The sequence below is a fragment of the Ruditapes philippinarum genome, unplaced genomic scaffold, assembly GCF_026571515.1.
Source record: "Ruditapes philippinarum isolate M1 unplaced genomic scaffold, ASM2657151v2 ctg3691_1_1_1_1, whole genome shotgun sequence".
Taxonomy (NCBI): Eukaryota; Metazoa; Mollusca; class Bivalvia; order Venerida; family Veneridae; genus Ruditapes; species Ruditapes philippinarum.
The window spans coordinates 85,786-100,921 of record NW_026863494.1 but is presented as its reverse complement, the minus strand read 5'-3'; the positions used below and the strand labels follow the sequence as shown (position 1 = coordinate 100,921).

Below are 15,136 nucleotides of genomic sequence, written 5' to 3'. Positions count from 1 at the left end.
CGATAGATCCCTATTGTATTGAATAACCACTCTGACAGTGTCTTTACTTGATACAATCGACGAAGATTTTACTTCTTTTAATAAACAAGAACTTAAATAAGACAAATAATAATAAAATACAATTATGTAGATACTATCCAATGATGTCAAAACACAAAAATGCATAAACAAAATTTAATATTTGTCTGTTACTAAAACACACATTGTTTGTCCTTTAACAGAACAGGTATTCTATGACCACCATTTCAGACTATGACGAAGCGATCCCGCCTTTCTTTTAATATGATTCATACCGTGCAATTGCAGACGACATTGTAACTGCCCTCACCTGGTTTGAACTGAATCATAACGATAGCGTACGTGGCTATGCTTCCGACAAACTGGAATACAGAAATACGTCCTTGAATAAAATTATCAAAATAATAGTTTGTTTACATGTTGTTTAGGATAATCATAGTTATAATTGAAAAAATTCTCATCGAAATCTAATGACCATACATGAACCAAAAGATACTACCGGGTATAAGAAGAAAGAATTTTTTTAATTCATTAAACTAAAATGAGCCCGTTCTTGCCTGATTAGATGTACGGAGGGGTATCTTATGTCTTCCTCCACCAATAAAGCTGTCCAGAACGTATCTATACAGTATGGCATGTTAGTGCGCCGTAAAACATTAACAAAATTAAACTTATGTAATATTCATTGCATAAAAAATTCTTAATCGCCATGTTACAAAACTGTTTCAGCATACCAAGAGGAATAACTTCCCACATGATGCCAAAACTAATCAGTCAAAGATATAGTTATAACAACAAGAAAAGCATGCTTTTGTTCAAAAACGATGTTACTTGGGTACGAATATAATTTATTCTAGAGAATTATGCGTTTAAAAATCTTATTCCTATTGTAAATTTGAAGCTCGATATATTGTGTGAAACATATAATATCAACTCATTTTTTTTCATCAATTTGACATAATTTAAATAAGAAAGGGATTATGGTAATAGTAAAAAGTGATTTACTGTTACAATAGTTGGTTTGTCGAGTACAAAGAGTCCACATGCCGTCAAACCTATCGGCTGGCTCGTGAGTCGATTTAAAAACACGTTCAACTGAAATAAGAATACAAGGTTAGCTTTTCAAAAAGCTAGTGGGCGATTTCGGCTTCGAAACCCTTTTTTAAAAGGGGGGGTTTTTAAAAATTGAAAAAACCCCCCGTTTGTTAGCTAAAAGAATTTAAAACGAACTCAAAATAAAAGTAAGGGTAAACACGGGGCCCGGTGCCCGAGGGCCAGTGTATATAATTTTGGCCCAATGAAAATTTAAAAAAAATTTTTTTAAATTTATTTTAGGAAAATTTTTAAAAACTGGAATTGGGCCCATTTTAAAATTTCAAAAATCTTAAAACCCAAAAATTTGACAAAAGGCTTAAAAAGGTTTCTTCAGTTTTCCCAAAGATTTGAGTAGGGGTAAAATTTTGGAAAGGTTTGGCCTTGAAAACGATAGAATGAAAAACCCGGGGGGCTATGACATTTTTTAATTGGCCTTTGCCCTTGACCCAAAATTTTGGGGTGGGGGTAATTTAAAAGAGTCTTTTATAAAAAATTAAAGGTTGTAAAAATTGTTGTTTATTTAGTTTGGAAAGGGGAGGACAATTTAAAAGAAAACACGGGTTTTTCAATCATACGCCGAAAACCCGGGACCCTAAAAAAAAAATAAAAGGGACCCCGGAAAATTTGACCGGGGTCTAAAGAAAAATGTTTTAAAGATAAGCGGGGATCCTATTAAAAAATTGGGGGGGATCCCGGGAATTGCGATTGGGGGAAATTTTTTTTCAAAAAACCCGGGATGGGTTTTAAAATGTAAAAAATTCACGGTTTGGCCATTTAAAGTATATATTTTTCAGAAAAGTTGGGATCTTTTTAAAACTTTACGGATGGGGTTTTGCCCAATTAAGAAAATATTTTTGTTTTTTTTCCAAATTTAAATTGGCATAAAATTTAAAAGGTATTGTGATTTCCGAAATTTAAAAAAGTTTTTTTAAATAAATAGTTCAAAAATTTTCTATTTCAAATTTAAATTAATTTAACTTTTTCAAAAACATCAAAAAAAAAATTAAAACCTTTTAAGGGGCCTTTTCTTTAGGGGACACAATCAACAAAAATATAGTTTAACTGGTTTTTTCCCCTCCAAATTTTTTATCGTTTTCCCGGACCCCGGGCGTATCAAATCCCGGCCAAAAATACTTTACACAAAAATACCGGGAAAGGTAAAATGCCCGGGAAAAAAGGAAAAAAAAAAATTTTTGCACAAAAACCCAAAGTTTGTACACTTATTTTAAAATTTTTAAACCCAAAACAAAAACCCTTTTAATTCCCAGAAAAAAACGGGTAAAATGGGGCAAAACAGAAGTCATGTAAATTGATTTTTTTAAAAAGGAATTCATAAAGAAACTTTTTAAAATCATATTATATCTTTTTTTTTTCCCCCCCAAAACAATACTTCTGATTTTTTAAAAATGGGCGTGAAAATTTGGAAGGTTTTTTTGACGCTATGTTAAGATTTAAATTTGAATTGGCTAAATATTTTGGATCCTAGCCCTGAGTAGATAAATTTTTTTGTAAAAGCTGGAAGCCAAGCTTCGATTAAATTTTCGGATAGCTTCCGGAGTTTTAGGTTTTTTCCTCAGTAAAATCCTACCCCCGTAATACCGGCTCGCCGTGGCGAGCCGGCATAAACTTCGTCAAATTGAATCATCATTTATGGTAAGATTGGGGTATAAACGAATCATATTATTTATCATTCCTACCATTTTTTGTTAAATTTCGAAATACAAATACAAGAGCACAATATTGGTATGGTGTAGGGAAAATGTAAAAGTTAATAATTTTGGTTCATATTTTATTATTAAATTTGTTTATATCTTAGGTGAAATTTCTATTAACAATATATTTACAAGTACATTTCAAGTGTGTGCCGATTTTGTGAGTATTTTTACCCGGTCGCCGGTCGTTCAATTTTCAACACCCGCTAATTTTTTGACGAGAAAACGTACAAAAACATAAAATCGCAATCGAGAATGCATTTAGGATAACGCGGAACTGCTGGCATGTACAGACATTTTTGTATTTTCTGATCGCAGATCAGAAAATTCAATGCTGACACTCAATCTCTGAAACAGAATTTTCACGACAAACCTAACAACAAGTAGTTCTCAAAACAGCTCAAAACTAGCGATGTTAAAGAAAGAAATATTTTTATTTTGTTTAAGTATCAAACAAATTACAACGCATTCAAAGTTTAAAAGAAGCGTTGGCTTATAGAATTGTCAATTTACTAATTACGCGGATGAATATGAAAATGCTATTTTTAGCGATGTCGATTACCGAATACCTCAGAGCGTATTACACTGTCGAGTAGTGGAATATATACATGTCGGACTGTTTTAGGGAGAAGATTTTCGCTAAATTATTTACATCAATTTTAGACAACAGGTTATCGTGAAGAAAATACCTCCAAATTAATAAGGATTACATAAGATTTATATATCTGTGGGAATAGATATTCTAAAATTAGAATTATTTGATTTTATTCAGGCTGTTTCCGTTAAACTTTTCCGTGGTGCAAGGGTAACGCGCTCGTTTAGGGTGTGAGAGTCTTGGGTTCAAATCCCAGTCGAGGCAACTTTTTTTATTAAGGAAGTAGCCACGATATGCAAGGATAAAAGGATAAAGTGTGGCTGTCAAAAACAATGAACAGAAATGAATTTTGATGCAACTCTAGTCATGCATAATTCCGTATGTATCAAACTCAAACTGTTAAAGTAAGAAATCAGAACGCAGTCGCTGCATCTCGGTGCCATGCAAGGTGAATTATAGTATATAAAATAAACTTATACAGGAAAATACATACAGATATACAGTACGATTCAGATTGCAAAGATCAGAAAATACCACAGAGATTGCAGCCCTTTCATTTAAAAATGTAACAAATCAAAAAGTATTTGCATCATTTACAATCTGTAATTTCCATCTCTTTTAGAAAGCTACTTGACAGTTCATACAATGATTGATTGTATGTATAAACAAACATTGATAATCATTTAAAACAGCTACTCGATAGGTCACACAATGATTATATGTATAAACAACACCGATGGTCTTTTAAAAGCTACTCGATATGTGACACACTGATTATATGTATAAACAACACCGATGGTCTTTTAAAAGCTACTCGATATGTGACACAATGATTTAATGTACATGTATAAACAACATTGGTGGTCGTTTAAAAAGCTACTAGACAAGTGACACAATGATAATATGTCTAAACAACATACAATTTGATTGTCAAAGATACTCGACATGTGACAAAAAAGTATTGATGAGTAGCTTCCACCAAATGACAATTTACTCGACAGGTGAAAAAGATAGTATGTATAAACAAAAGTGACAGGTTTTTAAAAAGCTACTTGACAGATGTCAAAAAGGAAAGAAAAGAAAGAAATAAAAACAATGTTAACAATATCAAGTTATCATCAGCGTCGGTAGCCACGGCTGAAATAAGATAATATTCTACACCATAGGACGATAACCAGTCCTGTATTTACAGAAAAAAACAAGAGAACTTTAGTATTTTTTATACGTTATAAGAAACAAGATCTTCTTCGTTGTCATCATTTTAGTTTATTGTTTATATAGCAAATTCTGCATATAGGATGAAGAAATCGGTCAAAGGGAATTAACTTTAATCTCGTAACGATTCACTTGTTTGTGAACACAATATGTTTTTCTTTTTGAAAATAAGTGATAAGCGACTGCATAAGACAGTCCTGGTTTGGAATACTGCCTAGGGGTCTGGATTGTTGTTTGAGGCATAGAACTATATGGCTGTTTAGATGTAGTTGAGTATCCTTGGCTTTTGCTTAAATCCTGAGCATGTGTTTTATCCTTTTCCGGTTACGGAAGATGTAACCAATAGCGGTAGTTTAGTTGCAATTGCGTAGCAAATCCCTGTGATGCATATTTCACGTAAATGTTTCCTTCAAAAGACCACGCTTTTTCAACATTTGACTTGTCTTTTACACGACAGGATGCCAACATGTCCGCGTTCATTTTCGTCAAATCTTCGTTGACATAAATCTTATGTTCTTTCAGGTGTTTTGACCTGTTGAAAAGTTCGACTTTTGTTTGGCGTCTTACAAATTTAACTAAATTGTCCTATGCTTGCCGACTTTGTATTTTTCCAAGTTGTGGCTGATGTCAATATCTGCATTCTGCAGAAACAAGATCTGATTTGCTTTTTATTGTGCTATTAATTTTTGAAATCGTCCGTAATGCCAAAAGGATTCGAACACTTATTTCTGCGACTGTATTGTTCGGACTCGTTTTCAAATTTTTTATACAGCAAAATTCATCTTTTTTTAATTCTTTCGTATAGGGTGACTGATTGTGGCGCCGTTATATGTCGCCAACGCCGCTTAAATGTCGCACTTGCCCGCTAAATGTCCACCATTGACGCTAAATGTCCGCCAACCGCGCTAAATGTCACAAAACCATTTGACGTTAAATGTCGCAATGTTAACGTTAAAATTCCACGAATTTCCCTTACGGTTAAATGTCGCAACACTGACCGTTGAATGTCGAAGATTGTAATTTTATGTTGAACTCAAGTTTTATTGTTGTATCATATTAATTAAATCTGCCTACTCAATTTGAAAGCGAGTGAATTTATTATATATGGAACTGCACTACAATTTAGGCGGCGATAATACTCATCTTGTAAATAAATGTTTATTGTTTTGCGTTCGATTTTTAGCTGATCTTATGCAAGTTCATATTGATAATTATACAATTATTGTCTACTATTTGTATGAAACTGCAAAATTGGCATTGTTCTGTAAATAGTTTAGTACAATTGTGTCTGTAAAATGGCAGAAGAGTCAGGCTACCTGAGGTGGCAGTCTGATAGCCTAGTTGACTGAGGAGGCAAATTGTCTCGCTGTCGGAAGAGGAAGCCTAAATTGATGACGACCTGGACCTTAAGAGTTTTTCTAACGCCCTGTAAGCCGAACGTTGGTAGCCTAGTATCCTGAGGAGGATGTCTAACATCCTAACAGCCTATCGATGTCAGCTTTAAACCCTGAAGTTGGCAATCTAACAGCTTAGAGTCGGCAGCCTAGTAGCTTCAAGTTAGTGACTTATATTATAAATTTTGAAACAATTTAAAATACAGTAAAATCACTATGAAAGGTCATGCAAAAGCACATACACATGCATGATTATGGAAAAAAACGCCTTTACCTTTAGGGCACTTAACATTGTAGTCTCATAGCCTAACGCTGGCACCTAAAATTGGTGTCATGTTATAGAAAATTCGAACGATCAAAATAATAAAACGGCTAGTTGGATTTTTCCTAAAATCTACTAGTACAAAGGGCTTCATAATTTACACATTTTTTAATCAAAACAATATACTTGATCATGGCAAGTAACATAATTATTGCATAAATGTTAATCAAGTTATTGCCATTTTCAGCAGTTTGAGAATGAATATCGTTAACTCAACCGGCATGTTGGATTTATTTAAGTACTGTCTTCATAATTTCCACACTTACTTATTTAGAAAAAGTTCATGATATTGCCAGCCATTTTCCCAAGTTATATTCCTTTTTTTCACTTTTAAAAAAGGACCTTGTATGGTTAACCTACTCCGGTAAGTTGGATTTATCTTAAAAATTTATTTAATAATATCTTCCATATCTGGTAGGTGGATACAATAAAAGGCCGTGTATTTTTTATGGAGTAAGGGGTCTCTAGTGTCAAGGTCACTGGTGTGAATTTTTTATAACACTTTTGCTCATTAAGCCTTTATTGTTAAGATAATGTATTTCATTTTTAATACAAACATGCCAAGGGAGGTCCTCTTCCTTTGGGTTTAGTTGGGGGTCCTGTGGGTAAAGGCCAAAGTCACCAATGCCAAAAATAGATTATAACATTTTTACAGGTGTTTTAACATTATTCTTTTGAAAGATGTCCTTTATATTTGGAAGGAACATGGAATTGAGGTCTTCTCCTTTGGATGGTTCAGTTGGGTCAAGGTCACCAGTTCTAAAATAAATTTCTACACTTTTACAGCCTTTATTTATTGACAAATGTATTTCATATTTGGAAGGTAGATAACTTGCATGGTAGTCTTCCTTTATATTGAGGAAGGGATCAATGGGTCATGGTCACAAATGCTAAAATAGATTTTAATTTGCAGGATGAAGTTCACACAAACAGTTTATGCTTTTATCCAATTTGCTAGTCGTATGCGTGTTTTTATTTTCATTTTAACGCCAGAAAGGCAGTTGTCATTCATATTATTGTTGCAATGAATTAAAAAGATGTTTTCTTTACACATCTGTTCCATTGTTCTGTTTTGAAAAATAAAGTTCTTGAAATTATCTTAAAATAGATACACTACTGTGCGTATGTTTGTATTTATGGTCATTTGAACTTCACTATGACGTACTCGACATGCGCATTTTAGGACGAACATAAAAGTGGTTACAGATATCTAACCAATATCGTCGTTACATATGTACGAGTATAATTCATGTCTTGTGTTTTTCGAAAAATGTCAGATTTAATTTCATTGAAATATTTATAAAGAAGCGTTACAGATTAAGATTTTCATTACAGCAAAGCAATGATATAAAAAGCCTAAATTCTCTGGCCAAAACGGCTAGCTGTCTTCAGCCAAACAGCAAGGCCAATATGAGCGTAATCAATTATTTGTATTCTTATTATATGATAGTTACTGAGGATCTTTCATAGTATAAAGCGACTTGGCGAGTAAAATATCACTTGGCACAATGTCAAAGCGTAAATAGTGTTCGACAAATCGTAAAATGTACTAAATCTTGTGTACTTATTTTAACTTTGACATCTGCTTACTATGTGCGAATTTGCGTTTATTTATACTCGCCACCGGTTTTCCATATGGGCGAGTCCTCCAGAAGAGTACAAGTCATTTTAGATTTTGGAGGATAGTGCAATTACAAATATAGAAAGATGCCCCGATTCCAGAAGCTTCCCCTTCCTTAACGTGCAAAGTTGTTTTAACACCCATACACGGGACATCATCCGAAAGACTGATCAGTAATTTTAGTTGGCCAGCCCGGGAATAGAACCAACAAGGTCGAGGTTACAAATCTCGCGCTCTATGCGGGCTGGCTGCTTACAAAAATTCCGGTGCATATAATCGTAAAATTCGCTCATATCTAGCACCCGACTGCGGATCGAATACTACATGATCAAGGAGTACTACATGATATTTTTTTTCGATTTTCGTATTGACCGTGCATTTCATACTATGTTTTTCACGTATTTGCCGTTTCTGTTAAAATAAAAAATTTGCCTTTATAGTCAATCAATATTTCACGTTTGAAGTGAATATTTGTGATGTTTTTTTTTGAAAATATAAAAAGGGAGATATTTAAGAAAAAATAATTTTCAGGGTCATCTGTCCTTTAGAAATGCATTAGTACTTTCATATGAAATAAGTATTTTAAGTTTAAAGTGAATATGTTTGAAATTAGCCGTAACCAAAACGTTAATCAGAGCGAAAACATCTTAGAGAAATAAGGGGAATAACTTTGCAAAATATAACTAGGATTATCTGCCTTTTGATATTGCATCATATGATCATAGTGAACAACTAAACCACGTTTAAAATAAATTCGGTAGTTTCTGAGAAAATAAAGGAAATTACTTAAACCAAATTCTGAGTGACAATACCATAATACCTTTAATCTGTTGTCCATCAGGGTTACAAATGAAAATGTTAAACAAAAGAAAAATACTTATCTATTGAGAATTTATTATCAATTATCCTTTCTAGCCTAAAGATTACATTATATAGCAGCTCAAAACCTCGATATCTATGTTCATTAAAGAAACCAAGTAAGACAAAGATAATTTTTGTGTAATGGCAATTACAATTAAAATAACTATGAGAATGTTAAAAAGTAATATAATTCTACTTTCAACATGATTTTAACATGAATTTACATCTTGCGACATTTAACGGTAGTGTTGCGACATTTAACGGTAAGGGAAATTCGTGCGACATTTAACGTTAACATTGCGACATTTAACGGCAAATGATTTTGCGACATTTAGCGGCAGTTGCGACATTTAGCGTCAATGGTGCGACATTTAGCGGCAAGTGCGACATTTAGCGGCGTTGCGACATATAACGATGCCACACTGATCTCTTTCTTTGAGTTCATTTATAATTAAATCTTTTGTTCTAGTTTTTCAATTGTCTGAGCTTGTGTATGGACGTCATGTTCGAGAACCTCTACTCTCTTAGTCATTGCACTAAGGAAACTTAGTAAACTGGGTAAACAGGTTGATTGTCAATATTGTCACTGGTATATAATTCACTAGCAGTTGAAGAGCGTTTTCTTGCTTTCATTTGAGCTCATCATGATACATAAATAATTTCAACATAAATCTTCGATAAATATATAAATATCACACTGTTCAACAAAAGCATATGTCATGCGTTGTCAGGGACGGTAGACCCTCAGGCTATTTTGCGCTCACAAATTGCTCACAAAAAGTCTCTCCACACATTCAATTTCTAAAAGTTCAAGATAATCTCTTTATGCAACATTCAAATTCAAACTTACATATTTTAATAAAATTCCATATCCTTCATGAATGCAACAGTAACTCAATTATACGAATTTAACATTTACATCGCTATAAAAATCGTGAAAGCCTTTAGCCAAAATACAATATTGTTTTGTTTACATTTACCCGGTAGTCACCACCTTTTAACCAATAGCAAAAATATTACCACACATTGATGGACAAAAGATTACTTCACATTGATGGACAAAAGATTACCTGACATTGATGGACAAAAGATTACATCACATTGATGGACAAAAGATTACTTCACAATGATAGACAAAAGATAACCTCACAATGATAGACAAAAGATAACCCTACATCGATGGACAAAAGATTACTTCACATCGATGGATAAAAGATAAACCCACATCGATGGACAAAAGATAACCCAACATTGATGGACAAAAGATAACCTCGCATCGATGGACAAAAGATTACTTCACATCAATGGACAAAAGAAAACCCCACATCGATGGACAAAAGATAACCTCGCATCGATGGACAAAAGATTACTTCACATCGATGGACAAAAGATAACCCCACATCGATGGACAAAAGATAACCTCGCATCGATGGACAAATGATAACCTCACTTTGATTTAGTATTACTTGATTTTATTCATGCTCTTCGTATAACTTCACCGTGGTGCAGTGGTAACGCGCTCGTTTAGAGTGTCATAGGTCTGGGGTTCAAATCCCATATAAGGCAACTATTTTTTTTATTTTTTTTAAAAGTTTCTTTGTTAAGGAAGTAGCCACGTTAACCTAGGATAAAGTGTGGCTGTCATAAAAATGAACATAAATGATATTTTGATGCAACTCTAGTCATGCAAAATTCCGTATGTATCAAACTCTGGTGCCCTGCAAGAAGAATTATAGTACATAAAAATAAACTTAATCAGGAAAATAATACATAGAGGATATTTGTTTGTTTTGCATGTAAGATTGAAATATAATTTCACTGAGTGAACACCAGATGCAATATTTTCACGAGTGGCGTAGCCACGAGTGAAAATATAATAGCTGGTGTTCACGAATGAAATATATTTCAATATTATATGAAAAACAAATAAATTTTCTTTTTATTTCATGCTTTTTAAGTGATTTTTAGTATTTTTTACTGATTTTGCCGCGTAACGTCGCACTATCTCCTTTGTGACGTCATCACATCATGACGTCACATCATCAATTTGAAATATAGTTCTGTTAAATTTCTCTAATGTTGTTACATTTTTAACATGATGTATGGTGACATCGACTTTCTTTTCCTAAAGAAGCAAAATTTACGTATGACGGCATTTATTTCTGTCTGTTATTCCCTTTAGTTATGATTTTCTTTTCATCCGCATTCAGATATAGTCCGGCTACAGTGAAAATTATATTTTATAAATTTCACTAGTGGTTTATCAGAATATAATCATATGATATATTACAATAAAACACTGGAAAGCATGAAATAAAGATATACAGTGCGATTTAGATTGCAAAGATCAGAAAATACCACAGAGCTTGCAGCCCTTTGATTAAATAGTAGGGCTTTTCCAGCATTCATTCAAAGTAAAGTGTTATGAATTAAGTTTGACCTCGGGCATGTTGGCAACTAGCATAGACGCGAAAGTACGTCCGATCAACTCTTTAACCAGACATGCACATTTCAGCTTCCGTAGCTAGATTTATTTTCGTGACTGAAGTCGCTCAAAGACTGCACATTTCATATACTCAAAACAGAAAGTGCACTTACCTGAGCAATGCTTGTATGTGAAAGTCTGTTTAAATCAATGCGATACAATATGTCTGTACATTTGTGAGCCTGAAAAAGAAGCTTATTTGTGTGCAAGGTGCATAAAAAAGAATTAGCTATATTTCAGAACATTTATACATTGTTAACCCATTTTTATGAATAAATATTGTACTAATAATTTTCAACAAATAAAATATATTCCATTTCCATGAAACTTAAATTTTAAGATATTTAATAAATATCAAATGACTTTGTTTTGATATATATCATAATTGTACTTATGACATAATCATAGTATCGAAATATATAAATAAGAAATTTTCAAAAGAAAATATGGTTGCTATGTCGACATCAGTGTGCCAATTCAAGTGACATTTAATTGAAGATATTATAAAATATCGATGAAATATCACATTATAAAAACAAGTTTTGAACCAATGAGCTTCTCTTATCTGTGCAATGATACCCTGTTTTATTTAGAATAAGTAATCGTTTGCTTTGATTAAATATAACACGCAGCACATTATGTAGAAGTATGATGTTGTATAGCATTATATATTATCTATTGTTCATAATATTAATCCAATTCGAAACGTCAAAAAAGTGAATAGTACAGTACAGGTGGTTGATCCTTTAAAGGTTTAAACTTTGTTACTTTTTAAGCGGTACAAGAAATATTTCATGCGCACGCTGCAAAGTAATATGAAAAAAATAAATACTTTCAAGTCGCAGAATTAAATGATCATTCTCATTGTGTGCATTTTATCTTTGCATAATATAAATTTACATTTAAATATTTTGAATATTATAGTGATTAAATATATACATCTATTCTCCCATTTAGCTTGCTACAAAATAATACTGAATCAAATAATCATGATTTACACAAAAATTAATGGGACACAAACATTGTACCATTGTCTGGCAAAAGAAAGTTATTTTCATATGAATCAATTGTCTTCATATTCCATTACAAAATTTTATTCTTATATTGATGAATTAAAAGCTAGTTCGTGCAGACGGGTTTTTTATGCAAAATCGAGCTGAGATTAAAATAATTACATAAAAGAAGTGGAAATTGGTCTTATACAACATACCATAAAATTGACTGCTCCACCAAGTAGAAATACAACTGTCAGTTGGAGTGTACTCAACGAGATCGACCACCAAGTTGCTGCGTAGGAGAAAGTATGAACGCCGTCCGTGACAAATATCACGAAATATAGCGTGAGCACGATTATAGGAATCGTCGACGCTACAGTTGTCATGATGAACGTGGACAAAATGTCGTCTGCACGTAAAATCATGACGCAAATTTTATCATGTCGTTGTCTAAAACTTTCGATATCTTCAGAGAACTTTTCAGGATTCTCAAAGTAGCTTTTGATCGTTTTGTATAACTCTTGTAGCAGACGGCAAATTGTGATACAAATTATTGCAAACTGGGAAGTCAACAAAAACCATGTTGAAATGAAGAAGAAATAAGCAACAATGATAAATATAGTGATCGGTAAAACAAGTTCTTCTGGAACATACAGTATAAAACCGGAAGGGGGTCTTGGCGAGCTCATGCCTACACCCATAAACGCTGCCGCAATCAAAACCCAAAATATGTAGCAGATGACAACTAATATGCTTAATTTCCGGTTGAAGCGTTTGGAATCAGTTTTATATTCGTTTTCATATTCGTTCCATCGCTTATAAAATCGTTGCCATCTCCATGCACGTATTGCATTGTTCAACGAAAATAACGCAACCTGCATAAACCAAATAGAAGATATCAAACTATTCAAAAGAGCACCGTCAAACCCTTTGACATTTATGAATTCACCAAGAGAAAATATGAAATTGAAAATTAGCAAAACTGGTACAAATCCACGATATATATTGGACAGTCTTCGGAAAAGTAAGCGTTCTTTAGTTCCTGACCAACAGCGTTGGTGTAATCCAGTAAACTTTAAACACCAAAGAAAATATTTCATATCAATTTCAAATCCATCATCAGCAATGTTTTCCGAATTTTCCTTTCCTTTACAGGGAAATATGTTAATAACCGATATAGGCATTCTTTAAAATAGATAATTTTTTATCAGCATAAACTACTATAACATTTCTAACAAATTTGATGTGCTTGTCGATAGATATATAGGTGAATGATCATTCAACTGATTTTATTCAGACTGAGATGTGTTTTCATAAATCACGTATGATCGCAATTAATATCTGAAAATTTGTAAATATTTGCAAAAGTGTCCATCACTTTATGAGAAAATTAAACAATGTCGGTAACACAAGAGTTCGAATATCTGGAATCAATTACGTCAAGTGGTCCGAGCACAAATTTTAAATGGCATTCGGTGTTATTAACGAGATGACCTTACGCTTATACAAACAAACTCAAAGCATATTTGTTATTCTTCTTCTTTACGGTTTTATTTTCTTTTTTATTCTTCATATGAAAAACACTTTAACAACTAAATTGTCAGAGGTCTATACTATTTGCAGCTGTAAAGCAAGTGTACTAGTTTATTTCAATTGACAAAAAGGAATTGCTAGAATAAAAATTCAACTGTTTCTTAAAAGGAGTATATGAAATTTCATATTCAAATGTTAAAAGAAATATGGATTATCTATAATGAAGTTAAGGAAAAAAGTAATTTCACAATATTACATTACTTGTACTTTAACTCATATCGAATCTTGGATCCATTTTGTATCTTCCCCGTTTCATGTGGTCAGAGCTGGTACGCCATTCTTCTCAATTCAGCAAGATCGGCTGTGGCGCCGTTATATGTCGCAACACCGCTAAATGTCGCACTTACCACTAAATGTCGCACCATTGCCGCTAAATGTCGCAACCGCCGCTAAATGTCGCAAAATCATTTGCCGTTAAATGTCGCAATGTTAACGTTAAATATCGCACGAATTTCCCCTACCGTTAAATAGGTCCTTTAATGGATACATGTGGTTGGAACTGTTCGTGCTATAAAACACGCATTGTTGTTTTTGTTGTTTTTTTGTTGTTGTTGTTGTTGTTGTTGTTTTTTTTCCTTTTTGTTGTTTTTTGTTTTTCACTTCATTTTTTTTTGCTTTATATTGTTATGATGTAAAGGTTCATAGTTGGTTGAAATGTTTTCTTCTCACAAGAATTCAGACGGACAACTTTCACTGAACCAAAACAAAAGACAAACAAATTATTTCCGATACTATCATGGCTTCGTTCTTGGTCTGGTTTCTATAAAGTGGTTAAATAAACAACTTAATGAACCTGCATCAATATTTAATTGTAAGTACCATCCCAATATTTTTGAACTGTAAATGACCCAGGTTATAATCATTATTATCATTTTACTTTACTTTGTTGTATTTTTGTTGTTGTTGTTTTTTATATTAATTTTGTTTATTGCGGTTTTTGTGTTTTTTTTGGGGTTTTTTTTTGCTTTGCCTTTTTTATTTTATCTCATTTCATTTTGACAAGAAAACCATTTCGGACCTATAAGGACATCGCGGGTCCCTTTTTGGATCATCGGGTGATTTAGAACCTATGAGATTCTTATAACATTAGAAAAATGTGGCTGTATATAAAACAGTGGTTTTAAAGACAACAGAATGTAAACAAAGCCGTACTTTATTTCCATACAAAATAGTATTACTTAATCACTATATCTTACTAATTGCTAAAAAAGAAAAGAAGCCAAAGATGGT

General features: G+C 32.9%; 1 protein-coding gene across 1 annotated transcript; it reads right to left on the bottom strand.

Annotated features, from left to right (window-relative positions):
* Nucleotides 1-13,497, bottom strand: LOC132722231 (uncharacterized). The gene is made up of 3 exons (XM_060706682.1): nucleotides 12,529-13,497; nucleotides 1,024-1,113; nucleotides 1-380 (listed from the first exon to the last, which is right to left on the bottom strand). The coding sequence occupies exons 1-3, from the start codon at nucleotides 13,495-13,497 to the stop codon at nucleotides 288-290; spliced, it is 1,152 nt and encodes a 383-aa protein (XP_060562665.1). The 3' UTR covers nucleotides 1-287.
* Nucleotides 13,498-15,136: the final 1,639 nt, after the last annotated feature.